This window comes from Arvicola amphibius, chromosome X (genome assembly GCF_903992535.2).
Source record: "Arvicola amphibius chromosome X, mArvAmp1.2, whole genome shotgun sequence".
NCBI lineage: Eukaryota > Metazoa > Chordata > Mammalia > Rodentia > Cricetidae > Arvicola > Arvicola amphibius.
Window position 1 is genome coordinate 16,246,555 of NC_052065.1, and position 24,307 is coordinate 16,270,861.

Below are 24,307 nucleotides of genomic sequence, written 5' to 3' on the forward strand. Positions count from 1 at the left end.
CAGCTGGATCATAACACGTATACTAGGCTGGCCTCACACTCATGCAGCTCCTCCTGGTTTCTGCCTCCTGAGTGCTGGGATTAAAGACCTGTGCCACTACCTGGTTAATGTAGGTTTCTTTTTTTCTTTCTTTTGATTTTTCAAGAAAGGGTTTCTCGCCGGGCGGTGGTGGCACACGCCTTTAATCCCAGCACTCAGGAGGCAGAGGCAGGCAGATCTCTGTGAGTTCGAGACCAGCCTGGTCTACAGAGCTAGTTCCAGGACAGGCTCCAAAGCTACAGAGAAACCCTGTCTCCAAAACAAAACAAAACAAACAAAAACAAAAAAGGGTTTCTCTGTTTAACAGCTCTGGCTGTCCTGAAATTTACTCTATAGACCAGGCTGATCTCAAACTCAGAGATCTGCCTGCCTCTGCCTCCCAAGTGCTGGGATTAAAGATGTATGCCACCACCGCCCGGCCTATCTTATTTTCATTTTTTATCACATTTATTTGGTGATATGTATGTATGCACAATAGCAAACTGAGGCCTCCTATCTCAGGCCCTCCGGCACTGGAGTTACAGACTTGTTAACGGGTCTGACTTCTACAGGAGTGCTGAGACTGAGCTCGCGCCCTTGTGTTTAGCAATCAATTGTCACCCATGGAGTTTCCCATTTAAACCAGGGGATCCACTGACAGGTGACCCCGAGGTTTCATCGTAGCCCTCCCTGTTGTGAGAGCTTAGCTCGGGTGCTGTAACTGTAACCACTGAGCAGTCTCTGGGTAAATGAGGAGCAACCAAAGTGAGCCACAGTGACCACATGGCAATGTGACTGTCCAGAGAGCACTTTTTGGGAGCTGACAATGATTAGCTGACCTAATCCCAGGCTACTTCAGGCTACAGGTGCACGCTGTAGTTTATGAGAAGCCCCCTTCTGGGGTCCTCTCAGCTGGTCCCATGTCACCTGCACGTGAGAGAAAGGCTGACAGGGTGATAGGGACAGTCCGAGGGAATGGTAGGCTGTCTAACAGCAATAGGCGGTGCTTCAGGGGACTCAGGGCTGGTGGGCACAGATGGACGCTACTATTGACTGATGCACAGTGAGGATGAGGCGGCGAGCGATCGGAATCTGATGATGGCAACTGATTTATTATTTATTTGAATCAGGTAATCGACGGAGCACCTATATATGGCGCTAGGTCCACCCTGGAAGCGAATGCCTGCTTGAGGACATATAATGACGGACATAATTGGAATATGACAAAAACAGTCCCTTTCTGAATGGCTGACGATGTGATTGGCTAGCATTGTGACGGACGGAGGGGGCAGGGCCTTAAGCAACTTCAACCACTTCTACTGCCCAGACGCACTCTGGGAAAGAGCAGCAAGCACAAGCACGGGACTCCAGACCGCTCGTGCTGGCGGGAGGGGTTCGCTCCCAGCTCCTCGATTGGTCCGCGCGGGGGGCTGTGGGCGGCGAGGGACGGCCAATAGACTGCGCGTTCCCGGCCACGCCCGCGCGCGCTCTCTTCTCGCGAGGCCTGCTAGGCCCGAATGTCGTTAGCTGTGGAGAAAGATGGCGGAAAATTTAAAAGGTGAAGCTGTGGTGGCTGAGGCGCAGGCTACTGGCCCGATCGAGTAGAATGGAGGGAAGGTGTGGAGGGCTCCGGCTCAGGCGTCCGGAGCCACGAAGCCTGGAGCTAGAAGACCGGCGCCGAAAAGATGGGGCTGAAGAGCGCGGGCCCGGCGCGCGGGCTGGGCGGGGCTGAGGGGAGGGGGCGCGTGCTTCGGCCGCGGGGGGCGCGGGGCTGCGCAGACTGCGCGCAGGGGTTCTCGGTCGCGCGCTGCCGGCCGGCGCGCCCACGCACGCGCCAGAGTCCTGAGGAGAAGGTTGCGACCACACGCGGGAAAAGCGGCTCCCGGTGACCATTACTCTTTCGCTTTCCACGGGAGACGCCGGAAGGGGAGGAAGAAGGGGAACGGACCCCCTTCTCAAAATGGGGGAACCGGCGACTCTAGGTGGGAAGTATCTCAGCGCGCCGGGGCAAGGTTTCGGGGCGAAGATTCTCCTCGGGAGAGGGAGCGGGGGGCTCGGTGATAGGAGGACTGGACTCCTCCATGTGCGGGGAGAGAGGGGTGACCGCGTCGGGCGGGCTCGGCGGCGGCTAGGGCTGGGAGGAGAGATTCCACAAGTGGGAGCCGGGCTGTCGCGGCAGGGTGCGCGCCGACAGGCGCGGGGCGTGGGGCGCGGGGCGGCCCCGGGGGGCCGCGACCGCAGGTGGCACGCAGGCTCGAGGAGGGACGGGCCCGGAGCGGGGACGAGGCGCCGGAGTCGCGCCGGGCCTTGGCTCGGGAAAGTGCTTGCCCGGGTTTCGGCGGACGCCCGCCCGTCCGCGCGCCCAGGAGGACCGCGTTCGGATGGCTTTAGGTTTTTTAGCCTTTTCTAAAGATGGCAGTGGGTCGCTTCAGCAGACAGTTAGCCTCAAGCGTCTTCTGACAGGGTTGGGTTACAAACATGGCTTCGGGAGCGTGCGTTTTGAAGCAGGGGTGTGTATGTGAAAGCCGCTTGTCGACCCCGTGTGTGTCAGTGACTTGCCGCATGGACTGTTTACATGTACGCGAACGGAGAGCAGAGCCCTCTGGAGTCACAGGAACGTGGAATGAGACAGCAAGGGATAACGCAGCCCGGAAAAACAGCCCAGACTAAGTCGAGGAAGCTTCCAGTAATGTTACAGCCCCTTTTTCCCCCCCGTGAGACTGGGTCTCACTATGGGACTTAGTATTTTGACCAGGCTGGCCTCGAACTCGGAGATCTTGAGATTTGCCTGCTTCTGCCTCCTGAGTGCTAGTACCGCTACTCCCTGCTTAATGTGACACCTTTCCACAATCTTTATAATTCCAAAATCTAAAAAGCCCCGAAAGTAGAAGTCTTTTTCTTAGATTTGTCACTAATCGTGGCAGAAGATTATTTTTTGTTGTTGTTTTGGTTTTTCAAGGCAGGGTTTCTCTGTAGCCTTGGCTGTCCTGGAACTCACTCTGTAGACCAGGCTGGCTTTGAACTCAGATCTGCTTTCCTCTGCCTCCTGAGTGCTGGCGCCTCCACTGACCAGCACTAAAGGGGATCTTTAAAAGTGGGATTATTCAGTGAGGTTATTTAATGTGGAAAATTCGGGCTTTTAGAAATTCAGGCTTTTGGTGTAGATGTGTTTGCTGTTAATGTGTTTTGTTATGGATGGCTTGATGTGTTAGATCCTGCTATGAATGTGTCTAAAATTACATTTTTTAAATCCCCAAATTTTTGAATTCCAATATGTGGTCCAGGTGTTTCAGCTAAGTGGTTAAAGACCTTTCTTTACAGATAACACCTCTGGTGCCCTGGGGATTTTCATCCTAACCCCCCACATATCCCTCAGGCAATGCACCCTACTGAGCTAGGGAAGCTGTTTTCTTTCTTTTGCAAAGTGGGAAGAGGGGTGATTAGATCTTAAACCTAAGGCAAGTTTGCAGGCTGTTTTTGGATCTTGGGAGTTCTGGCAGTAGATCCTTTCAGACAGTTCATGCTGCAAGCTGCTCCATTTTTCTGCTTTGCTGTTCCAGGGTTAGGGGCCAGGGTTTAGATCCTTTACAGACAGTTCATGCTGCAAGCTGCTCCATTTTCTGCCTTGCTGTTCCAGGGTTAGGGGCCAGGGTTTGGAGTAGATTCTCCCAGAAGAGGGGATGGGTCCTTTCTCGAAGAACTGGATTCCTCCGTGTACAGGGAAAGAAAGGTGGGTGACTCTTTGCGTGGGGGGCAGGTTTCTCTCCAGGAGTTTCCCTGGGCACTGAGCATTAGGGTTCAAGGAACTGGCATGTTCTGTTGCAGAGGGCCTTGGTTAAGTTGCAGGGCGGTGGTTTAATCCCGGCAGTCGGGAGGCAGAGGCAGGCGGATCTCTGAGTTCAAGGCCCAACCAGGTCTATAGAACTAGTTCTAGGACAGTCTTCCAAAGCTACTCAGAGAAACCATGTCTCGTAAAACCAAAAAATAAAGAAAAAAGTTTGGTTAAGGTTTGTAGAATCCATTTGTTGTGACTCCTGTGCTTTCTCATTCCAGGCTGCCGTGTATGTTGCAAATCGTCCTGGAATCAGCTTCAGGATCTGTGCCGACTGGCCAAGCTTTCTTGTCCTGCCCTTGGCATTTCTAAGAAGAATCTTTATGACTTTGAAGTCGAGTACCTGTGTGATTATAAGAAGATCCGTGTAAGTCTGGTGGGGATGTGTGCAACTGCCCTGGCAGGGAACCCTCTTCCCCACCCAACCTTCACATTTCTTTACAAAGAGAATTTTCACCTGTGGGAAAATGGCATGATAGACGGTCTTATTTCCATTTTACAGGTGGGGGAATCAAGTGGCTTTTTCAGAATAATAGGCAGAATGAATCCTCAAATGTCTTTTTCCACTTGAAAATATAAATTACTTGTAGACAAAGATTGAAGTTCTTTTTTATGTATTTTTGTTTTTTTAAGACAAGGTTTCTCTGTATAACAGTCCTAGCTGTCTTGGAACTTGCTCTTGGCCTTGAAATCACAGAGATCCGCCTTCCTCTGCTTCCTGAGTGCTGGGATTAAAGGTGTGTGCCACCATCGCCCAGTTTACACCAGGAACTTTTTAAAACTCAGATAATACAGGATGAAGTGGCAACAGTTAACTTCCAGAGAAAGTAATAGTTACTAGAGCCCACTGAAAGCAGCATGCTTAGCTGAAATGTAGCCTTTATATTCCCTTTCTGTAAAATGGGGAGGACTAGAGTTCTGAGAATTAGTTCTAGGGTGTGTCAGTTGCTCAGGATAATACTTGCTACATAGGGAATGATTGAAAAAAAGGTTAACTTTTTCCTTTCCTCTGTTTTTAGACAGGCTTTTGCTCTGTTGCAAAGACTGGCCCCAAGCTCAGAATCCTTTTGCCTCGGGTTTACTGAGTGATAGGATTATAGATATGTGTATGTTATATGTATATAATCCTCTCCCCACTTATTTTCTTTACAGGTGAGGTAACAGACGTGGTATAGTTTATTTGCCTAAGGCAACATAGCCAGGAAGCTACAGATTGACATTTAAACACTATCCTATGGCTGACTCCCAACAATTAAAGCTCCCCCTCCCCTGGCACTGTACAGAAAACTGCCTGAAAGAGTAGGGGTAAAAACGGGATCAATGGAGAGTCGACTACCAGAGAATTGGCTGGTTGCAGTGGCAGTGTTTTGATGTGGTGGAAGGGATCAGATTCTAAATGTATTTAGTGGGGAGTGTGAGCACAAGAGGAACCAAGAAAACTAGGAATTTGTAGGAGTTTGGGCCTGAACAGATACTGGAATATAGGAGGAATGATCTGGGGGGTTGAAAAAGTAGGAATTTCAACAGCTAGTATATAAGAGAGTGGAAGTTGAATTTATTCTTACTCCAAAAGAGGCACTGCATGGACCCATTCTAGACAAAGAGTGGTATGGGGTGAGTATTCTCTGTTGCCACAAGGATCTCACATTTATGGCACTCTCCTGTCCCTGTCCTAACAGGATCAGGAGTACTACCTGGTTAAATGGCGTGGATATCCTGAGTCAGAGAATACCTGGGAGCCCCGGCAGAATCTCAAATGCGTGCGCATTCTCAAGCAGTTCCACAAGGACTTAGAAAGAGAGCTGCTTCGGCGGCATCGCCGGTCAAAGCCGCCCAGGCACCTGGACCCAAACTTAGCCAACTACCTGGTGCAGAAGGCCAAGCAGAGGCGGGCACTACAGCGCTGGGAGCAAGAGCTCAATGCCAAGCGCAGCCACCTGGGACGCATCACTGTGGAGAATGAAGTAGACCTGGATGGCCCTCCACGGTCCTTTGTCTATATCAATGAGTATCGTGTTGGTGAGGGCATCACCCTCAACCAGGTGGCTGTTGGCTGTGAGTGCCAGGACTGTCTGTTGGCACCCACTGGAGGCTGTTGCCCTGGAGCATCCCTGCACAAGTTTGCCTACAATGACCAAGGCCAGGTGCGGCTGAAAGCTGGTCAGCCCATCTACGAGTGCAACTCCCGATGTTGCTGTGGCTATGATTGCCCTAACCGTGTAGTCCAGAAAGGCATCCGCTACGACCTCTGCATCTTCCGCACTAATGATGGGCGAGGCTGGGGTGTCCGCACGCTGGAAAAGATCCGCAAAAATAGCTTTGTTATGGAGTATGTGGGAGAGGTGAGGAGATGGGTCTGGTTATGTGTGTAGCCTTTCCTACTATATGTTTGTAGTGTGCGTGCCTGAACCATGTGCCTAAAACTCTCCTGCTTTCCTTTGGTGCCTAAGACATTGATTGGTCTGAGTGTTTATAGGGACATTGTAGCAGGGGTCAGTGCTTTTACCTGACACATCAACAGGATCATGCTGGTAGTAAAAAGAACACTGAAGTATTTCTGACCTCGAGTGGCTTTATAAGGGTATACAGCAAAGAAAGTGGGAACCAAGCTTCAGGCAGTAAACCTTTGCAAAGCTATGTTGCTTGGTCATATAGGGTTACATCACCTAGTAACGCAAGTTCTCTTATTTTGTGATGAGGGTTATTTGTATCACAAACAGTGAATCTAAAGTAGCATGTAGGCTTGTCTTGGATGATTTGGCAAGAGCCTCTAGACCAGTTGTTCTCAACCTGGTGGGTTGCAACCCCTGGGATTCTCAGGAGTCACCTAAGACCATCGAAAAACACAAGATATTTTCATTGTTTCGTAACAGCAAAAATACAGTTATAAAGTAGCAATGAAAATAACTTTACATTTGAAGATCACCACAACATGGAACTGGATTAAAGGGTAGCACCATTAGGAAGGTTGAGAACCACTGAACTAGACTTTCAGGTTACCCTGGGGAAAAGCTGGGTGGTACATGATGCAGGCTAGTTTTTTTAAAATCATTAATCCCAGATCTTTGTGGTTTAACACATTAGGAGTTGGTCTGCATTGTTTGAGGCAGAGTCTCCCTCTATAGCTCAGGTTGGCTTTGAGCTCATAGTCCTCCTGAGTGCTGGGACTACAAACATGTGCCACTATGCCTGGTCTAGGAGGTTTGTGAACACTCTAGTGTTGGTGTTTTGGTGGAGGATATCCTGTTCACATACTGACTCTAGTCCCCTAGGATTTTATTCCCCTTTGTGCCTTTCTTGCACCTTAGGCCCTTCAGGTCACCATCAGATTCTCAGCATTTTGTAGTGGGGGACTGAAGCAGAAGGTACTAATGAGTCAGGCCTGGAAGCAATACATGCTACTTATACCCACTATGTTGGCTGGAAATGAGTCACTAGCTTACCTTTATACCAGGGAGGTGTGGGGGTGTGTGATTTATTTTTGTGACCAGCTGTAAAACAAAGGGTCTGGGTGAGCAACTAGCAGGTGTGTACAGCAGAAAGACATGGTGGGCATTTGGGGTTGAGCAGCTTTTTTTTTAAATGTAGACAAATCTCAGTGCTTGGGAGATTTAGCTTCCTTGGATCTTGACTGTCTAAATATGACTTCATGTGTTTTCATATCATAGGTCCCTCCTAGATGTTATTTACTTGGAAAGTGATAGTAATTGGCCAGAGGATACATCTGAGGGTATCCATTGTATCTGTGACACTGACTAGGAGAGGAGCTTTCACTCCCCCCCCTTTTTTTTTCCTTTTTTGGTTTTTTGAGACAGGGTTTTTACTGTATATATCTGGCTGGCCTCCGACTTACCTGCCTCTGCTTCCTGAGTTCTGGGATTATGGGTGTATGCAAGTTTCTACTATTACGACCTGGAGGAAGCTTAAACTCTCCATAATCCAGAAATGTCTTCATCGCAGGGTGATATGGATAGTCTGGGATATAGACATCCTTCTAGAAGAGATGCCCTTAGCCTGGGATATCTGTCAGTCTGGAGAAGTGTCCAGACCCTCCAAGATTTCAGCATTCCTAGAGTCATCCCAAGCAGGAAGCTGGTTAGTGTAATTGTATTGACCAAGGTAGAGGAAAAACCCTCTCTACACAGGATCTTATATAGAAAACAGCATTTAACACCCCACAGGAAGGCTCAGTCCCTTGGGTGTAGTGTCTTGCTCCTCCACCTCTGGAAATAGCAGGGTTTCCAGGAGCCCTCTCACCTCTTCCTTACTTTTCCTTCTTTAATCCATTCTTTTTGCTTTGTTTTGTTTTTTTTGTTTGTTTGTTTGTTTTTTGGTTTTTCGAGACAGGGTTTCTCTGTAGCTTTGGAGCCTGTCCCAGAACTAGCTCTTATAGTCTAGGCTGGCCTCGAACTCACAGAGATCCGCCTCTCTCTGCCTCCCAAGTGCTGGGATTAAAGGTGTGCGCCACCACCGCCCAGCTCTAATCCATTCTTACCATGTTGTTTCTTGAGCTCTTTCTTGCCATGGTCTGTCTTTAGGTTCAGGCCTTCTAGTACCCTCAGACCTGTGAAACCTTCTGATGGTGTCATCCTACCAAAACTGCCAGAGGTAAACTTTCTATGTGGCTTCTGAAGAAGCAGTAAATACAGTAGAATGGGTAGAAGGTGGTGCCTGCAGCCTGCCCGAGATTGCATTCCTGCCCTACCACTTAGCAGTCACTTCATGTCTCTCTCTGTTTCTGGTAAAGAGGAGAAGCATTTAGTTAGTTCCTCCCTGTGAAGGACTTGGAAGAAGCACTTCAACAGAACTTGTGCTAGTGCTTTAGTGTAAAACTCAATCTAAATTGTTCAAAATGTGAAAGGTGTTACTTTTAATAACTTGACCTGGTATATTGTTTTTGTACTGATGAAGTCATATGATTATAGAAATATTAATTATGGGGCACTGTCTAGAAGCTCCTGAGGGAGGTACTATATTATTGTAACCTACTCCTGTAGAATGTGGAACCTCCCTTATGCTAGGTAGTACTCTGCCACTAAGCCACATTCTAACCTGCAAGGTGCTAATGTAATTAATTCAGAGTATCGTCCCAAACATGGATGCAAATCTTTCAGGGCACTGGCAGTTTGTTAAATTAGAATTCTAGCCTCATCAAGCAGAGAATACTAGCAGTTTATTTGTTCTGAAACATGCATTCTCTATATTTTATCATCTCTGAAATAGAGGTGAGTTTTAATTGTAAATGATAGTAATTTGCACATAAAGGGTGAACCTTAGGTTTCAACAAGGTAATGCTACTACTCAACTAGTCATTGCAAAACCAACACAAAATATTTTTTATACACATGCACTTGTGTCTTTACAACAGCCCCTAAATTGAGACTTTGTTGCTGATATTCCCATTCTATAGACTAGTAAAGTGAAGTAGACAGGAAATCACTATTTAAACCAGGTGTTCTGGCAAGCCTGCTTACTTTTTTTTTCTTCTGAGAAAATGTCCACAGAGATTTAGGATCTCACAGGAGGGGGCAGAGTAGCCACTGACTCAGTTTCCTATTTCTCATCCATATTTGCAGCCTTTTTAAGATGCTAATTCCTAGGCTGCCTGTTTTCCTTGACAGTCTGGAGAGCTGCTAGAGAGTAGGATGGAAACAGGAATGAGTTTTCAGGGTGGGACATCACAGGAGATAGAAAGGGAGAGGAGCTGTTTAGGCCCGGAGGCTATGACTCATCTCGGTGAGACTGGGGCAGCAGGTAGGAGCAGAACAGACAGAAAGATAGAGTGGGGGAGAATGTGGGCATTCCTCCTGGTTTGAAAGATTCCAACTAGAAAGGTGGCTTTGAGAATAGCAAGTATGCTGGTGAGTTAGAATATCTGTCCTTAGTTCCCATAAGGTTCTCAGGGAGATAGGCCTACCTTGGCATACTTTGCTTTCAGTGAATATACTCCCATGGCTATTGCTAGCTACATCCTTCAGGAGAGAGGCTTTACTGTTTATGATGGTGATACCCCGTTATGACCTGGAGTCTGCTTTAGAGGATGAATCTCTCTTTTTAGTTTTTTGAAACGGGGAAAAAGTCCTTTTTTTCCCCCTGTGTAGTCCTATCTGTCCTGGAACTCACTCTGTAGACCATGTTGGCCTCGAACTCAAAGAGTTCCAAAGTTCTCAAAGAACTCCCAACTGCCTCTGCTTCCAAAGTGTTGGGATTAAAGGTGTGTACCATCACTGCCCGGCTGAAATCTCATATATTTTTTTTAGATTTATTTTACTTTGTGTGGGTGCACGTATGCATGCACTCATTTGCAGTTTTCATGTAGCCCAGAAGGAGAGGTGGTATTGGATCCCTTGAACTTGAGTTAAGGGTATTTGGGTTGTTTGTTTTTTGAGACAGGGTTTCTCTGTGTAGACCAGGCTGCTTCAGACTCAGATCTGCCTACTTTCCCCCAAATGCTGGGATTAAAGGCGTGTACCGACACACACACACACACACACACCCCAACCCACAATGCACTAAGTATGCTTAACCAGCTCTAACCCTAGGCCATATTTCTTACATTCCCCCCCACACACACACACCCCACCTGAGTTTTTCCTGAATAGTGTCTTAAGGTATGTGTGTCTGATTCCATCTTTGTTGCATTTGTGGCCCGAGGGTCAGATCTAGGCCTGTATTCTTCACTAACCAGACTGACCACTTTCATGAGAAGGATGTAGGCCCAGTTCCCAGTGAAAAATAACCTGGTGGGGTGAGGGTATATATTAGAGTGGCTAGTGTGTGCAAGACCCTGAATTTGCTTACACCATCAAAAAAGCCCCCCCAAAACAAAAGATCACTGAATGAAACAAAAAATGGTAAATGGGGAAGTCGGGTCTTTCAGGAATGGTAGTGGTATGAAGTGTGGTTGGGGGTTGAATCTAGGTTTTAGAGATTAGAAAAGCAGCTGTTGATCAGGACTTGGCACAGGACATGGGTGATGGTAGAAGAGACAGGTAGCAAACAGGACACCACTGTGGCCTTCCTTGCTAGAGAATATAGGGTGGTTAGGCCCAGAAGGGGGTAGATTTGAAACACAGGAGGAGCATGGTCATCAAGCTGCATAAAGGAAGGACTAAGAACGTCTTTCTATGTCATCAGGGAGATGTAGAGTGTTTTTGAAGAAGAGGGAAGGAAGAAGACAGGTGGGAAGGGAGTGTTGGAACTACCTAGAAGTCTGCCTCTTGGGCCAGATGGGTTGCTGGGTCAGACAGAAGAAAATAGAAGTTGGCATGTATCTGCTGTGGGTTGTGCTCTGTCTGTGCACTTATAGTAGGCAGATGAAGGAAAGCCAGAAGTGAGGGTACCCTGGGCTGAGGAGATGGCATTCTTTGGTACAGTAAGACACCCAGAAAGTCAATAGCACTTGAGGGCTGCTAGAGGCTATAGTTGGGGGTACCAGGGAAGGAGTGGATATAGGGCCCAAGGTGAGGAATGTCAAGTGAGGGTTGGGAGAGCAGGTCAGAACTGGGATGGTAAAGTAACTTCATGCTTACTAGGATGGGGATACTGGAGAGGAAACATGGGAGGAGGTGCCTTCCAGCTTCAGGTGTTGGCACCAGAGTTCAGTGTTAGGACCTTCTCAGATCTGTTTTGCTTTCCTTTGTCTCATTTTCTCCCATCCTTACTGTATCTCCCTTTATCTCTGTCCATTTTATCGTGAAGTTTTATTCTCAGCCTTTTTCTGGTTATCTCAGGATTTAAGGATCTTGGCCTTGATCTTCTTTCTCTCTGACCTGGATCTTTCATACTATGATTCTGTGTTTTTGTCTCTGACTCTAGCTTTCTTGTCTGAGTCCCTTTCCCATCTATTCAAACCCTTGTCCCCACTGTCCAGGGTCTCTTTATTTCCCACGTCCTCTGTGTTCTTGCCATCTGCATGGCCTACACTGGTTCTCATTCCCTTGTTGTTACCTTGTACTATGTCTCTTGCTGTCCTGCCCTGGGTCAGTTAGTTTCTCCTTGCACCTGGCTCTCACTTTTTTGCCTGTGTTCTGGGTCTTTCTGTCTCTGTGTTTCTGTCCCATCTTGCTTTGTTCCAACTATACATGAGGCTCTGGGACATCTCACTGGGAACAGAAAGTGGACATCCTCTTCCTTGCACTCTAACTGCACCTTACAGCCACCACCACTCTCCACACCATTGTAAGACACCTGCCTTCCAGAGGTTGGAGAATGGGTGGGTGGTGGGTAACCCTCTGAGAACTGGCAGACTTCACTCCTGCTCACTGTTCTTCTCTTCCCAGGGGCCAGATCAGAATCAAGCTGGGGCTGGCTTTCCTGAACCTTCATGACAAATCTTACCCCTTCCCCCAGATTATTACCTCAGAGGAGGCAGAGCGGCGGGGCCAGATCTACGACCGCCAGGGCGCCACCTACCTCTTTGACCTGGACTACGTGGAAGACGTATATACCGTGGATGCCGCCTATTATGGCAACATCTCTCATTTTGTCAACCATAGTGTGGGTGCCTCCAGCAGGCGGGCAGAGGGTTGGGAGGGGCAGGCCAGGGCCCCTCCTCACTTTCCCACTGTTCTTTCTTGTCCAGTGTGATCCCAACCTGCAGGTGTACAACGTATTCATAGACAACCTTGATGAGCGACTACCCCGCATCGCTTTCTTTGCCACAAGAACCATCTGGGCGGGCGAGGAGCTCACCTTTGATTACAACATGCAAGGTGGGGGTGGCAAGGGCCCCAGGGGCAGGGACGCGTGACATGGGATGTAAAAACCCTACCCCAAGGCATATATGGGTTATTAACGGACCAAGGGAAATTCTTTTGCTGTAGTTTTAAGATGTTCTTCCTGACTCCCAGCCTCCTACCTGAACCCTGCCCAAGAAAGTGGGTTCCCATATTTCTACCCCCTGAACCCCAACCCGGATAGACTTAGAATAAATACCACCTTCTCTCAAGACTTGTGGGAGAGGATGTTCGGCTGGAGAGTTAAGGCACAGGTACTTCCATCTTGAATGAACTGCCCCTGCCCCTCCTGACTCTAATCCTCTTTCACCTTCCTTGTTCTGTACCAAGAGATACCCTTGTGCTCTCCAGCCAGTCCTTCTTGATAAACTAGTCATCTCTGGAAACACTTGGCAAGATAATGGACAAGGGTTTGGGTGCTCAGGTTGCCCTTCATTTCTGAACCCTACCTGACATGACCCTTCAGTTTCCCTGTCAGCCACCTTCCTCCCAAAACATTCCTCAACCCATCCTGAACAGTTCCTCTAGTGTTGTGCTCCAGTTCTAATCCCAAACCACTCTCCCAAAGATCCTCTCCTAACTCCCAACTCAAGATCCCTGGGTCTTCTGGTATAAGGGGTAGTAGCAGGACGCTTCATGCATGCAGGCCTTCTAACAAATCCCCCCTCCCTCCTTCCCTGACTGTGACTTCACAGTGGACCCCGTGGACATGGAAAGTACCAGAATGGACTCCAACTTTGGCCTGGCTGGGCTCCCTGGCTCCCCCAAGAAACGGGTCCGTATTGAATGCAAATGTGGGACAACAGCTTGCCGAAAATACCTCTTCTAAGCCCTGAGAAGTTTGAGGCCACACTAATTGAAGGGGCCCGAAGCCACCTTCCTCTACTGCTGCCCTCTTGTCAAGAATGACCATCAGAGCCTTGTCTGCCTCTACTTGTCCTCATCTGCCCCAACCTGTTGCCCATCTGCTCTGCTCCAGGGTCAGGGCTGTGGTGAGGACTGACTCTGGGTACCCTTTCTCTGTTCCTTTCCCTTGTCCCAGGCCCATCAGGCATTGCACTTAAAACTCCCAGCCCCATTTTCAGGAGTATATTGTTCACATCAGGATTCCCTGAAGTTGGATTCATGTAATGATGTCATGGAAGTCTAAAGGGTGAGCAACTCAGCCCCAGAAATGATTTTTTTGGACAGCATCTCTGCAACTCTATGTAGTTCAGGCTGGTGTTGAACTCTTAATCCTCCTGTCTCAGCTTTCTACATGCTGTACATATAGGTATATAACCAGCTAAGATTTTTCTTTTAATTGCTTCTGCTTGGAGCCTTTGTGACGTGTTGCAGGCCTCTTCACTGTTCTTAAGTATGAGGAAGCAACCCCCAGGCAGACAGACATCAGAGCTCAGAGAGATACCAGCCTAACTGTATCAACAACCACAGAGCCTTTGAGCCATGAAAGAAAAGGGGATCTCTAGGGCTAGTGGATAAGGCTGGTTCTGATCATCATGCCTTTGATGATGGGTAGTATTGACCTTAAGACCCACAGGGTCTCAGAGTTGCAAGTCTGAGAAGTAGTTGCACAAGTGCTACCAAAATGGGGGTGGGTGAATACCTCTCTGAAAGCTCCACGGGAGGGTTAGGACTGAGTTTTACCATCAGGGAGTAAAGAGTTTTAGATGTGCTGGAAACCCTGCCTTGGCATGTAATACCACTGGAACTACTAGAAGCTGAAACCAAGATATAGATAGTCTGTAGAAAGCACTTAAGACAATAATGTGCATTGACTAGAAGTTGATGAGGTGCCAGGTACTGGGTCCTGGTCCATATGAATTGTCTCAGGGATGCCTTGAAAACCATAGCAGTGGAACCCAGGACTAGGCCAAAAATGATTGGGGGGAACTTATTCACTAGAATATAGTGAGATGAGAGCTAAGCCCCCATTACTTGTCAGCTTCAAGTATTTACCTGGGTCCACTAGTCTCAAAAGTTAAACTGCCTAGAAATGTACAAAAGGCAAAGATTCTGATGGCTGCCTTGCCCCCTGCTCTCCCCATTTTCTTCAGGAAGCCTTTCCTGACTTCCTGTGCCCAGAGTGCCCCTATGTGAGACTGTGCACCCTGCTACCGGATCTCTGTCTGTATGTGTCCTGCCCACACCTCCAAGGCTGACCTTCAGGCATGGACTGAATCTGGTTCTCTTGTGTACCCCTCAGCCCTCCCCAGCCTGGAGTGTGCATCAATAAATTGCGTTGTTGAAAACTAGAAACTGAAGCTGGGGCTGCCCTAGAATGTAGTCTAAAAAGGTTAAGTCATCTGACTAAATCTTCCTATTTGGGGCCCCTAAAGTGGTCTAAAGTAAACTTGCTACATACTTCCATTTTTAAAATACACTTAAGAACAGTTTAAACCCTGTTTAAATGGATTAATCACTATTAGTTGCCACAAACCAATATAACTAGCTGAGGAAGATTAAGGGCTCAGCTTGAATTTAAGCACATTTAACATCTGTTCTGAAGTTTTCAACTTAAAGGCTATCTGCTATATTTGAAAATGTCTTGGGGAACCATTTTCTGAAAATATTTGAGTATGTGTGCTAAGCACAATCACCTCACATGCTTGCTTGTGATCCACTGCTTTTCTGTTTTGCTCAAAGATTGCTGTATAGGTGATAATCTCAAATAGGCTCATTGATACTCAAGTCCATAGAGCTAGGCACCTAAGGACACAACATAGACCTTTTGAGTCTGCATTCAAGCTCTGAGATAACACAGTTCTGTATATAACTCGTAGCTCCAGGTAGAAGTTTTGTGGCCACTCAGATACTGCCTGAGATTTGGTCCTCAAACAGAACTGTTTTCTGTGAGAAATTGCATAGTATCTCAAGGATTTGAGAACTTACATGTCAGGAGCCTTTACAGTTAAATAAGCCAGTATAGCAACCAAGGTATCTGTTGTGATAAGGGGCACAAACTCAAAATGTAAACCTCTGAGCAGTGGACTCTCCTATGGCACACATACAATGTGAAAATAAGGGTTGACAAAACTATTAATCCCGAAACACAGATCCTCAAACACTCCAGAAATTTGGGAAAGAACTTCAGACTGCTCAGAAACCCCAATCCCTAGAAGTACACCTTTAATAGATTTCGTACTCTGGGACCAAGATTCCCTCAAAGTGTTTTACTTTGGAAACAGCCCAACAGCAAGGGTTATAGTGAGCTGTTACCAAGTTCCAGAAACAGACCCTGAAACTTCAGAAAAAATCAAAATAATCCATATCACCATGAAAAGACTTGTTCACTGTGCTATTAGCTCAAAACTTCAAGGGAGTGGGCCTAGGAGTAGTGGTCCACGTTTAATCCCAGTACTGGGGAGGCAGAGGCAGGTGATTCTCTTGAGTTTGAAGCCAGTATTCTCTACAAAGCAAGTTCCAAGACAGCCAGGGCTGCTACACAGAAAAACACTGTCTTGGAAAACCAGAACAAAACGTTGCAAGGAATACCCCAGGCTCCAAATCACAAATGCAAAGAATCATGAAAATCTGATACCTAAAGAGTTCTTATTTCTGGTTTTTCGAGATATAGTTTCTCTATGTAACAGTCCTGGTTGTCCTGGAACTTGTTCTGTAGACCAGGGTGGCCTCAGTCTCACAGAAATTGCCTGCCTCTGCCTCCCGAGTGCTGGGATTAAAGGTATGTGCTGCCACTTGGTGGTTTTTGAGTAGCTGAGAGAAACCCAATCCAGGAACTATCACAGAATTAAGACATTTTATATACTAAATGCAGAGCTGCAAACAGTCCAGAAAATGTACCTTTTGTTGCCTTCATACCCATTAGAAGCTCAGGGACATTGACCTTGTTTGAAATTCCTAATAGGTCAAATATATCACTATGGGACTCAGACCACCCAAAAGACAGATATCACACCTGGCAGCGTATCTAGACTGGTCAAGGAACTCGAACCAACAAGCTTAGAGGCACGCTGGTGATCAAATAGTTTATACACCTCAATTTAAGTACAGTGAACTCACCTGTGTGATGCAGATTAAAAACCCTCAAAACCACCTGGGATTCAGAACTCCTAAGATTTAAGACAGACTTCAAAAATATAATTCAGAGACTGTACTGGATGTAGGACATCAAATAATTCTGATAACTTCAAATGATAAGATACATTTATCTTACATTGAGGCCTCACAGCTAGACATAGACACTAACAAACTGATCAGGGATCGGAAGTATATGCCCCAATGAATCTCACATCCTGTGACATATGGGATCTAAAACCATTCAAGATGAGATAGATATCCACAAACATTTCAGAGGAATAATATTCAGAACCATATAAGCATCAAACATCATAACTCTAATCCCTGGAGCATAAAAACACAAAAATACCAGATACTTCCTATGTCAGGGTAAACCCACTCACATCACACTTTGAAAAGGCAAAGAACAGATCAAAGAGCCAGATGGTTGTGATCACACTTTAATTCAATACACTAGGGAGAAAGGCAAGTGGATCTTTGTGATTTTGAGGCCAGCCTGAGCCTGATCTACATGGCAAGTTCCAGGGCTATATAGTGAGATCCTGTCTTTTTAAGGAAAAAAAAAAGCTGGGTGGCAATACTTGGGAGGCAGAGGCAGGTGATTTCTGTGAGTTTGAGGCCAGCCTGGTCTACAAGAACAAATTCCAGGGGCTGGAGAGATGGCTCAGAGGTTAAGAGCATTGCCTGCTCTTCCAAAGGTCCTGAGTTCAATTCCCAGTGACCACATGGTGGCTCACAACCATCTGTAACGGGGTCTGGTGCCCTCTTCTGTCCTGCAGGCATACACTCAGAATATTGTATACATAATAAATAAATAGATATAAAAAAAGAACAAATTCCAGGACTGGCTCCACAGCTACAGAGAAACCCTGCCTGGAAAAAACAAAACAAAAAAACAACCCACAGCCAGAGCTGGTCAAGCATGGTAGCACATGTGTTTAATCCCAGTACTTGAGAGACTAAGGTGGGAGGATTGTAATCTCCAGATGAACCTTGATTACATAGATCAGGTCAACTCTGAAACATTCACAGACTTAAAGTCTCTGATAGACTTTGATTTATGTTCTAGAGTGTTGGTAGGTGTCTGGTATGTGAAGTATCTGATATTTTAAATTTTTTTATTTGTTAGAGACATTTGGGGCCAGGAATACCAGAAACAGTTCTTAGACCTGCTATCCTATAATGAAGCTCCACAGAGAGGTCAGAGAGCTCATTCATCACTTCATATTCCAGCCCAGATATGAGAAACTGCCATCATCAGATACATACAGATGACGAAACTCCCAGCCAGTGATATGGACCAGGACTCAGACATACCATAATCTAGAATATTGTATTTGCAGAGACAATATTTTTGTCATAAAACAACACAAATGTATTTTATATTTCTTCAGGTCAGAAGGGGAATGAATTTTAGTAGATACGATTGAAATTAAAATGAAGCTGAGGCAGTAAGATTGCTTGAGCCCAGGGATTTGAGGCTAGTCTTAGCGACATAGCGAGGCCCTGTCTCATCCATCAGAAAATAACTTTGAGAACCGAATACATCAAATGTTCTTGTTTATGTATAAATGACTTTGATATAGGCATAAAAAACTGTAATTTTGCCTTTTTAAGTCAATTTGGCTGACTTCCCTCTGGAGCTCTTAGGGACAGTTCACCCCTATAGGAGGAGGCCCACATTCTGTATCTTCCTGTCCCTCCACCTTCGAAGCCGGCCATGTTTCATCATTCACTATTTTTCTCCTTTAGCATCTTCCTCCTGTCTCTGTCTCTGTATTCACCTATTTCTGTCTCTAGCTCTTTGAATTGTTACATCATCTTCTCCAACTCTCACTTTCACGCTTCCCTCATATAGTAACACTTAGGATCATGTTGCACCACCCAGACATCGTAGGATTTTCCCTTCTCAGGAATCTTAATATCTACAAAGCCCTCTTACCAGGTCAGTTAGCACAGCTGTGGGTCCCAGAGATTGTGCTACCCTAATATGTCTCTGTTCTTTTTTTCAGGGACTATGTCCCAGAGTCTTCAGTTACTTGGAACTAAACTCACGTGCTAATAAGTTTAGTTTCAAGTGATTGAAGACTAAGGATACTTTGGTATACATCCCAGAATGTATGCTTGTGTGCTCCTTTTGTATGTCTGTAAGTAGGAAGTGTCTGATGTGGAAGTTCATTGCTCCTTGTGAGGTCTGTGAGCTGTTTGTGCATGTGTGTCTCTGGGGGACAGATAGCAGTACGCTGAAGATGTCAATTTCTGAAACCTGCAGCTATACTGATTGACATAGTTAGGGTAGCATGAACAAAGACATCAGGAATGCCACAGCTCAGGAAACCCGAGTATATCAATCCTCCAAGTCTTAGACACATAGTACAAAGGGAAACACATTATTAGACATAAATCCATAATCAAGTCAGGTCCTTTACAAATGGGCACATAACACAACTGAACACACCTAATTCAACAAAAGATCAGATTCTCACTATGATTCTATACTCAGACTAGGAACCTCTGGGGGGGGGAGAGAGAGCAAGTGCACACAGAGACCTCAAATCCTACAACATGGAAAGACAAACAGGTTGAAACTTTACAGACAGGATAAACACCCAGAATAAGTACAGAAACCCAGGAGTCTTATTTCCACAAACAAATTCAAGTCCTTGCCACCTGAGACGGACACCTACAAATCAGGGATTTCAGATCCTGCAGTAAAAATTCACAATCAAGTCACAGACCGCACATGCAAGAAAAAGATCTGGAAAACAGATATGAGATCTTCTAATATACAGCCATAAAGAGATTAGAGAGGGGCTGGGGAAATGGCTCAGTGGGTTAAGAGCACATACTGCTCTTTTATTGTTTTAGATTTATTATGGATACAGTGTATACTCTGGGACATACACTACTAACAAAGAGGTTATAGGTTTTACAGTGTGAACATATGTGTGAGGAACCTCAAAGGCTACAAACAGTTTAGAATCCTAATACTATTTGAAATCTTGGCATCAGACTGGTCAGGCAGTTGAAGTCCTGGGATATGTGACCACAGACAGATTAGAGGTCTGCCCATAGACCCATAAAGAAACCACAGACTTCAAACTCAAGACCCTTTGTCATGCACAATAAACAGATTTTAAAAATGTCCAATCCAGGGATTTATTCTAAAATAACAGAGATATAGGAACACCCATCGTCAAGTCAGAGACCTTATCAACCAGGAAAATGCCAGAAAGAGATCCTGTATCTGACATCTAGACCCATGGACAAATCAAGAAGCTCATGCAATGAGCATTTACCAAAAACAAGAGAGGCCTCAACACAGAGATTCCCAAGTTTTAATGGGTCATATGGCTGCCATCTTGGTACACATGTAACCAGATAAGTCAAGAGATACGTTACTAGAAATAGTGCCCCCCCCGGGGGGCTGGAGAGATGGCTCAGAGGTTAAGAGCATTGACTGCTCTTCCAAAGTTCCTGAGTTCAATTCCAGCAACCACATGATGGCTCACAACCATCTGTAATGAGATCTGATGCCCTCTTCTGGCGTGCAAGCAAACACTGTATACATAATCTCAGAAAGAAAGAAATACTGCCCCTAAAATGAGACTAAACAAGTTGGATATAGTCCCCCAAATTTTAAATAACTCAGCTTAGGAACATTACATACTATGATATACACATACCAATATCCCAGAGATTACAAGTTCTGGAACAGCCACCAAACATTCAGAAACCTCTCACTCTGGTTTATCATGTACATGCTCAAAGAGCAGAGCTTCACCACGGGAAACGCACAAATGCATCATTGAGTTCACATCCTGAGATGTCCACTAGTAATCATGTAGAGACATTGGAACCTAGAACAGTATATTCATTTCCTCTAGCTGCAATATGAAGTCATAATCTTAGATCACAAAACAACAGGAACTACCTTATCTTTCTACAGTCTGAGCCAAAATCAAAGGCACTGACATTCTGGTGAAGGTTCCAGGCAAAAAAAAAAAAAAAAAAAAAAAACAAAAAAAACAGCAGAAGGTAGAGAGGGAAATGCTTGTGTGCAGAAAGTGCCAAGACATGGAGTAGTCTAGTTTTATAATAGCCTGCTTCCAGTAGAGTGACTCATAGAATGTTCTAGGCCCTGGGTTCAGTTCATAGAACTGCAAAAGGAAAAATAGGAAGAAAGAAAACCTCAAAATAATTGATGCAGTCACAGAATAGACTTCATTAAATTCACTAATTCATTGTGGCAAAAGCCTGGGGAGTATGTGTGAGAATGGATTTTGAGGGTGTGGGTAATGGTGGACGGAACAGAAACCTGGATCAGAGTTTATCAATACGGGCCACTGAGCAGAGATTCTAGAGGGTTTTTTTTTTTGTTTTGTTTTCGACACAGGGTTTCACTGTTTAGTCTTCCTACTCCCACCCCTCAAGTGCTGGGAATAAAGGTGTGCACCATCACGGCCTGGCTGAGATTCTAAGTTGAATATTGAAGTTCAAATGGTTTTTAAGAGGTGCCAAGAGTTAAGCCTTTAATCCCAGCAATTGGGGGAGGCAGAGGCAGGCCAATCTCTGTGAATTCTATGCCAGCCTGGTCTACAGAGCGAGTTCCAGAACAGCCACAGCAACACAGAGAAAGGCTGTCTCAAAAAAAAAGGAGGAGGAGGAAGAGAAAAAGAAAAGGTGTTTATTTGATTGGTTGGTCTACTAAGGAGAAGCTAGAGATGTCTGGAATAACTTGACTTAGTATTGATGAAGAGATTCTAAGGCTCAGAGTGATGGAGTGGATTTGCTGTTTAAAACCTTATCCTTCACAAGGAAGAGCCCTGAAGACACACTCTTCTCTACTATCATAAGACTTCTCCAGGAGGTGGTGGCGCAGGCCTTTAATCCCAGCACTGTGGAGGGAGAGGCAGGCAGATCTCTGTGAGTTTGAGGCCAGCCTGTTCTACAGAGTGAGTTCCAGGAGAGCCAGAGCTGTTACATAGAGAAATTCTACCTTGGAAAAAAAAGGTATAAATTGAGGGGAGAGGGGGAGAAGTACTTTATCTTTACTTTTTTCCTTGTGCCAGACCAGGATCTAATTAGATTCCTGGTGTACCTGGGGCCAAGGAACATCATCAAATCACTAAAGGCAAGGTGAGCAGTTACCATAATGGGCAGTACAAGTAATGTCTATAATGTGTTGCACGACTTTTAATTGGTCTTAATAATAAAAACCCAGAGCCAGATATCAGAGTAAATGCTGAAAGATCAAAGAGAGAAGGAGCAAACCACAGCCAACTCTTACCTTGCTAACTCCTCAGCCAAACAAGGGCCAAACTACTGTCTCCTCCCACTTTATATTCCTCTCTCTGCCCAGCCATATCACTTCCTGTCTGTCTGTACAGACCCCAGACCCCTATGGTTAATTAGTGTCTAACTCCACCCTCTGATTGTCAGGCAAGCTTTATTTGTTAGAATATAAACAAAATATCAACATAATAGTGGTTTGACTGGTGTAAAACTCTGGCACTGGTGGCGGTGGTGGCGCACGCTTTTAATCCCAGGCAGAGGCAGGCAGATCTCTGAGTTCAAGGCCAGCCTGGTCTACAAGAGCTAGTTCCAGGACAGGCTCTAGAAACTACAGGGAAACCCTGTCTCGAAAAACAAAAAAACAAAAAAAAAACAAAAACAAAAACAAAAAAACAACAACAACAACAAAAAAAAAACCAAACTCTGGCACTGGCTAATTAATATAGTGTGTCCAAGAAGGAAATACATAAGAAGCCTACTAAAAGTTTCAATCTGTATAAGCAGGAAAACCCTAGATCAAATGATAGAATTACCTTGATCATAACGATAGGGAATCATGGTCCATCAACTCTTCCAGATCTGAGTCAGTTCACAGCCCAGAAACCCCTAAATGAAATATAGACCAGGTCCCCTTGAGAAAGGATCATATTATAATACTTCTAAAGAGTTTTATTGTTGGTCTTTCTCCCATCCTTCCCTAGAAAGTTCTACAGTCTTTTACTAGGACTAAGTGTACACTGGGGGAAAGAAAATAGTTAGACCTTCTAGGACCTACTGGATACTGGCTCTGCACTGACCTTGATTCCATGAGATTTCCCCAAAGCATGGCCCCCCTGTGAGGCTTCAATCACACCTTTAATTTTGGGGATTAAGGTTTATTTGGGAGGAGGCAGGTAGATCTCCTCGAGTGATTAGCCAAGGCTACATAGTAAAACTCTACCTGAAAAAAAAAAAACAAAATAAATAAAATATAGACTTGTGAAGGTCAGATGATTGATGGAGTTTTGGCTGGAGTCTGATTTATAGTAGACCCAGTGGGCCCCCAAATCATCCTGTGTTTATTCCCTAGTCCCAGAAGGTATAACTGGGATAGATAGAGTCCCCACATTGGTTCCCTGACCTGTGGAGTTAGAACCATCATGATTAGAAAAGCCAAATAGAGATGCCTCTACCAAGGAAAGCAGTGAACCCTGCAGTGCTATTTCATTTGTATTTTAATAAATAAAGCTTGCCTGAAGTTCAGAGAGTAAAATAGTTGCACGGATCAGCCTGCAAACCAGGCAGTGATGACACAAACCTTTAATTCCCAACCCTAGAGAGGAATACAATAAAGGAGGAGATGCCAGGCGGTGGTAGCACACACCCTTAATCCCATCACTTAGGAGGCAGAGGCAGGTGGATTTCTGTGAGTTTAAGACCAGCCTGGTCTACAAGAGCTAGTTCCAGGACAGGCTTGAAAGCTACAGAGAAACCCTGTCTCGAAAAACTAAAGAAAGAAAAAGGAGACAGACAGCTCTCACTCAGTCTCACTCTGAGATTCCTGGAGTCAGGATCGCCATTTCAGACTGAGATCAAGGTAAGAGCCAGTGCCTGGCTGTTTTGCTTTTCTGACCTCCAGGTTGAACCCCAATTTCTGACTCTGGGTTTTAATTAATCGAGTTATAGAACCCAAAACAAATTAGTGCCATCATCAAGGACTATATTGATGACATTATCTGATTGGACCAAGCGAGCAGGAGGCAATGACAACTTTGAACTTGATGGGAACACATGCATATCAGAGGATGGGAACTAAATCTAACCAAAATTCAAGAGCCTTAGTAAACTTTCTAGGAGTCTAAAGGTATGGGACACACAGAGAGATGTTCCTTTTAAGGTACACCTGGCCTCTCCTGTCACTAAGAAAGAAGCATAATGCCTAGTGGGTTTATTTGGACTTTGGAGATAGTACATTTTCACTTGGGTGTGTTGTTTTCCGACCATAAAACAGAACAGGTCCAGGTTGCTGTGCAGGCTGCTCTAACACTTGGACCATATGTTCCAGCAGACCCAATAGTACTTGAGGTGTCAGTGGCAGATTGGGATGCTGTTTGGGGTCTTTGGCATGTCCCTCTAGCTGAACCACAGTGGAAATTAAACATTTGATAATGAGGTGCCAGTTTATATCATGTGACCTGAGCTGCTCACCATGAACTGGGTATTAGTTGACCCACAAAGCCATGAAGTGGGATGGTGCATAGAAACAATCCATCAACAAATAGCTATATATGTGATGAGGCCCAATCTGGTCCTGAGGGCATAAGTAAGCAGTTACAGGAAGAAGTGCCCTAACGAGTATGGTTTCTTTTTTTTAGGTTATTTTTTATTGATATTTATTGAGCTC

The 24,307-nt window shown here is 45.6% G+C and overlaps 1 protein-coding gene across 5 annotated transcripts; it reads left to right on the plus strand.

Annotated features, from left to right (window-relative positions):
• Positions 1-1,358: 1,358 nt before the first annotated feature.
• Positions 1,359-14,852, plus strand: Suv39h1 (suppressor of variegation 3-9 homolog 1). 5 transcript variants are annotated; one of them, XM_038317030.1, is made up of 7 exons: positions 1,359-1,576; positions 3,656-3,748; positions 4,072-4,217; positions 5,530-6,192; positions 12,203-12,349; positions 12,435-12,564; positions 13,284-14,852. In XM_038317030.1, the coding sequence occupies exons 1-7, from the start codon at positions 1,558-1,560 to the stop codon at positions 13,415-13,417; spliced, it is 1,332 nt and encodes a 443-aa protein (XP_038172958.1). In that variant the 5' UTR covers positions 1,359-1,557; the 3' UTR covers positions 13,418-14,852. The 5 variants fall into 5 exon arrangements, with proteins under 5 accessions (XP_038172958.1, XP_038172962.1, XP_038172957.1 ...); XM_038317029.1 differs by lacking the exon at positions 1,359-1,576 and adding an exon at positions 1,792-2,000; XM_038317034.1 differs by lacking the exon at positions 3,656-3,748.
• Positions 14,853-24,307: the final 9,455 nt, after the last annotated feature.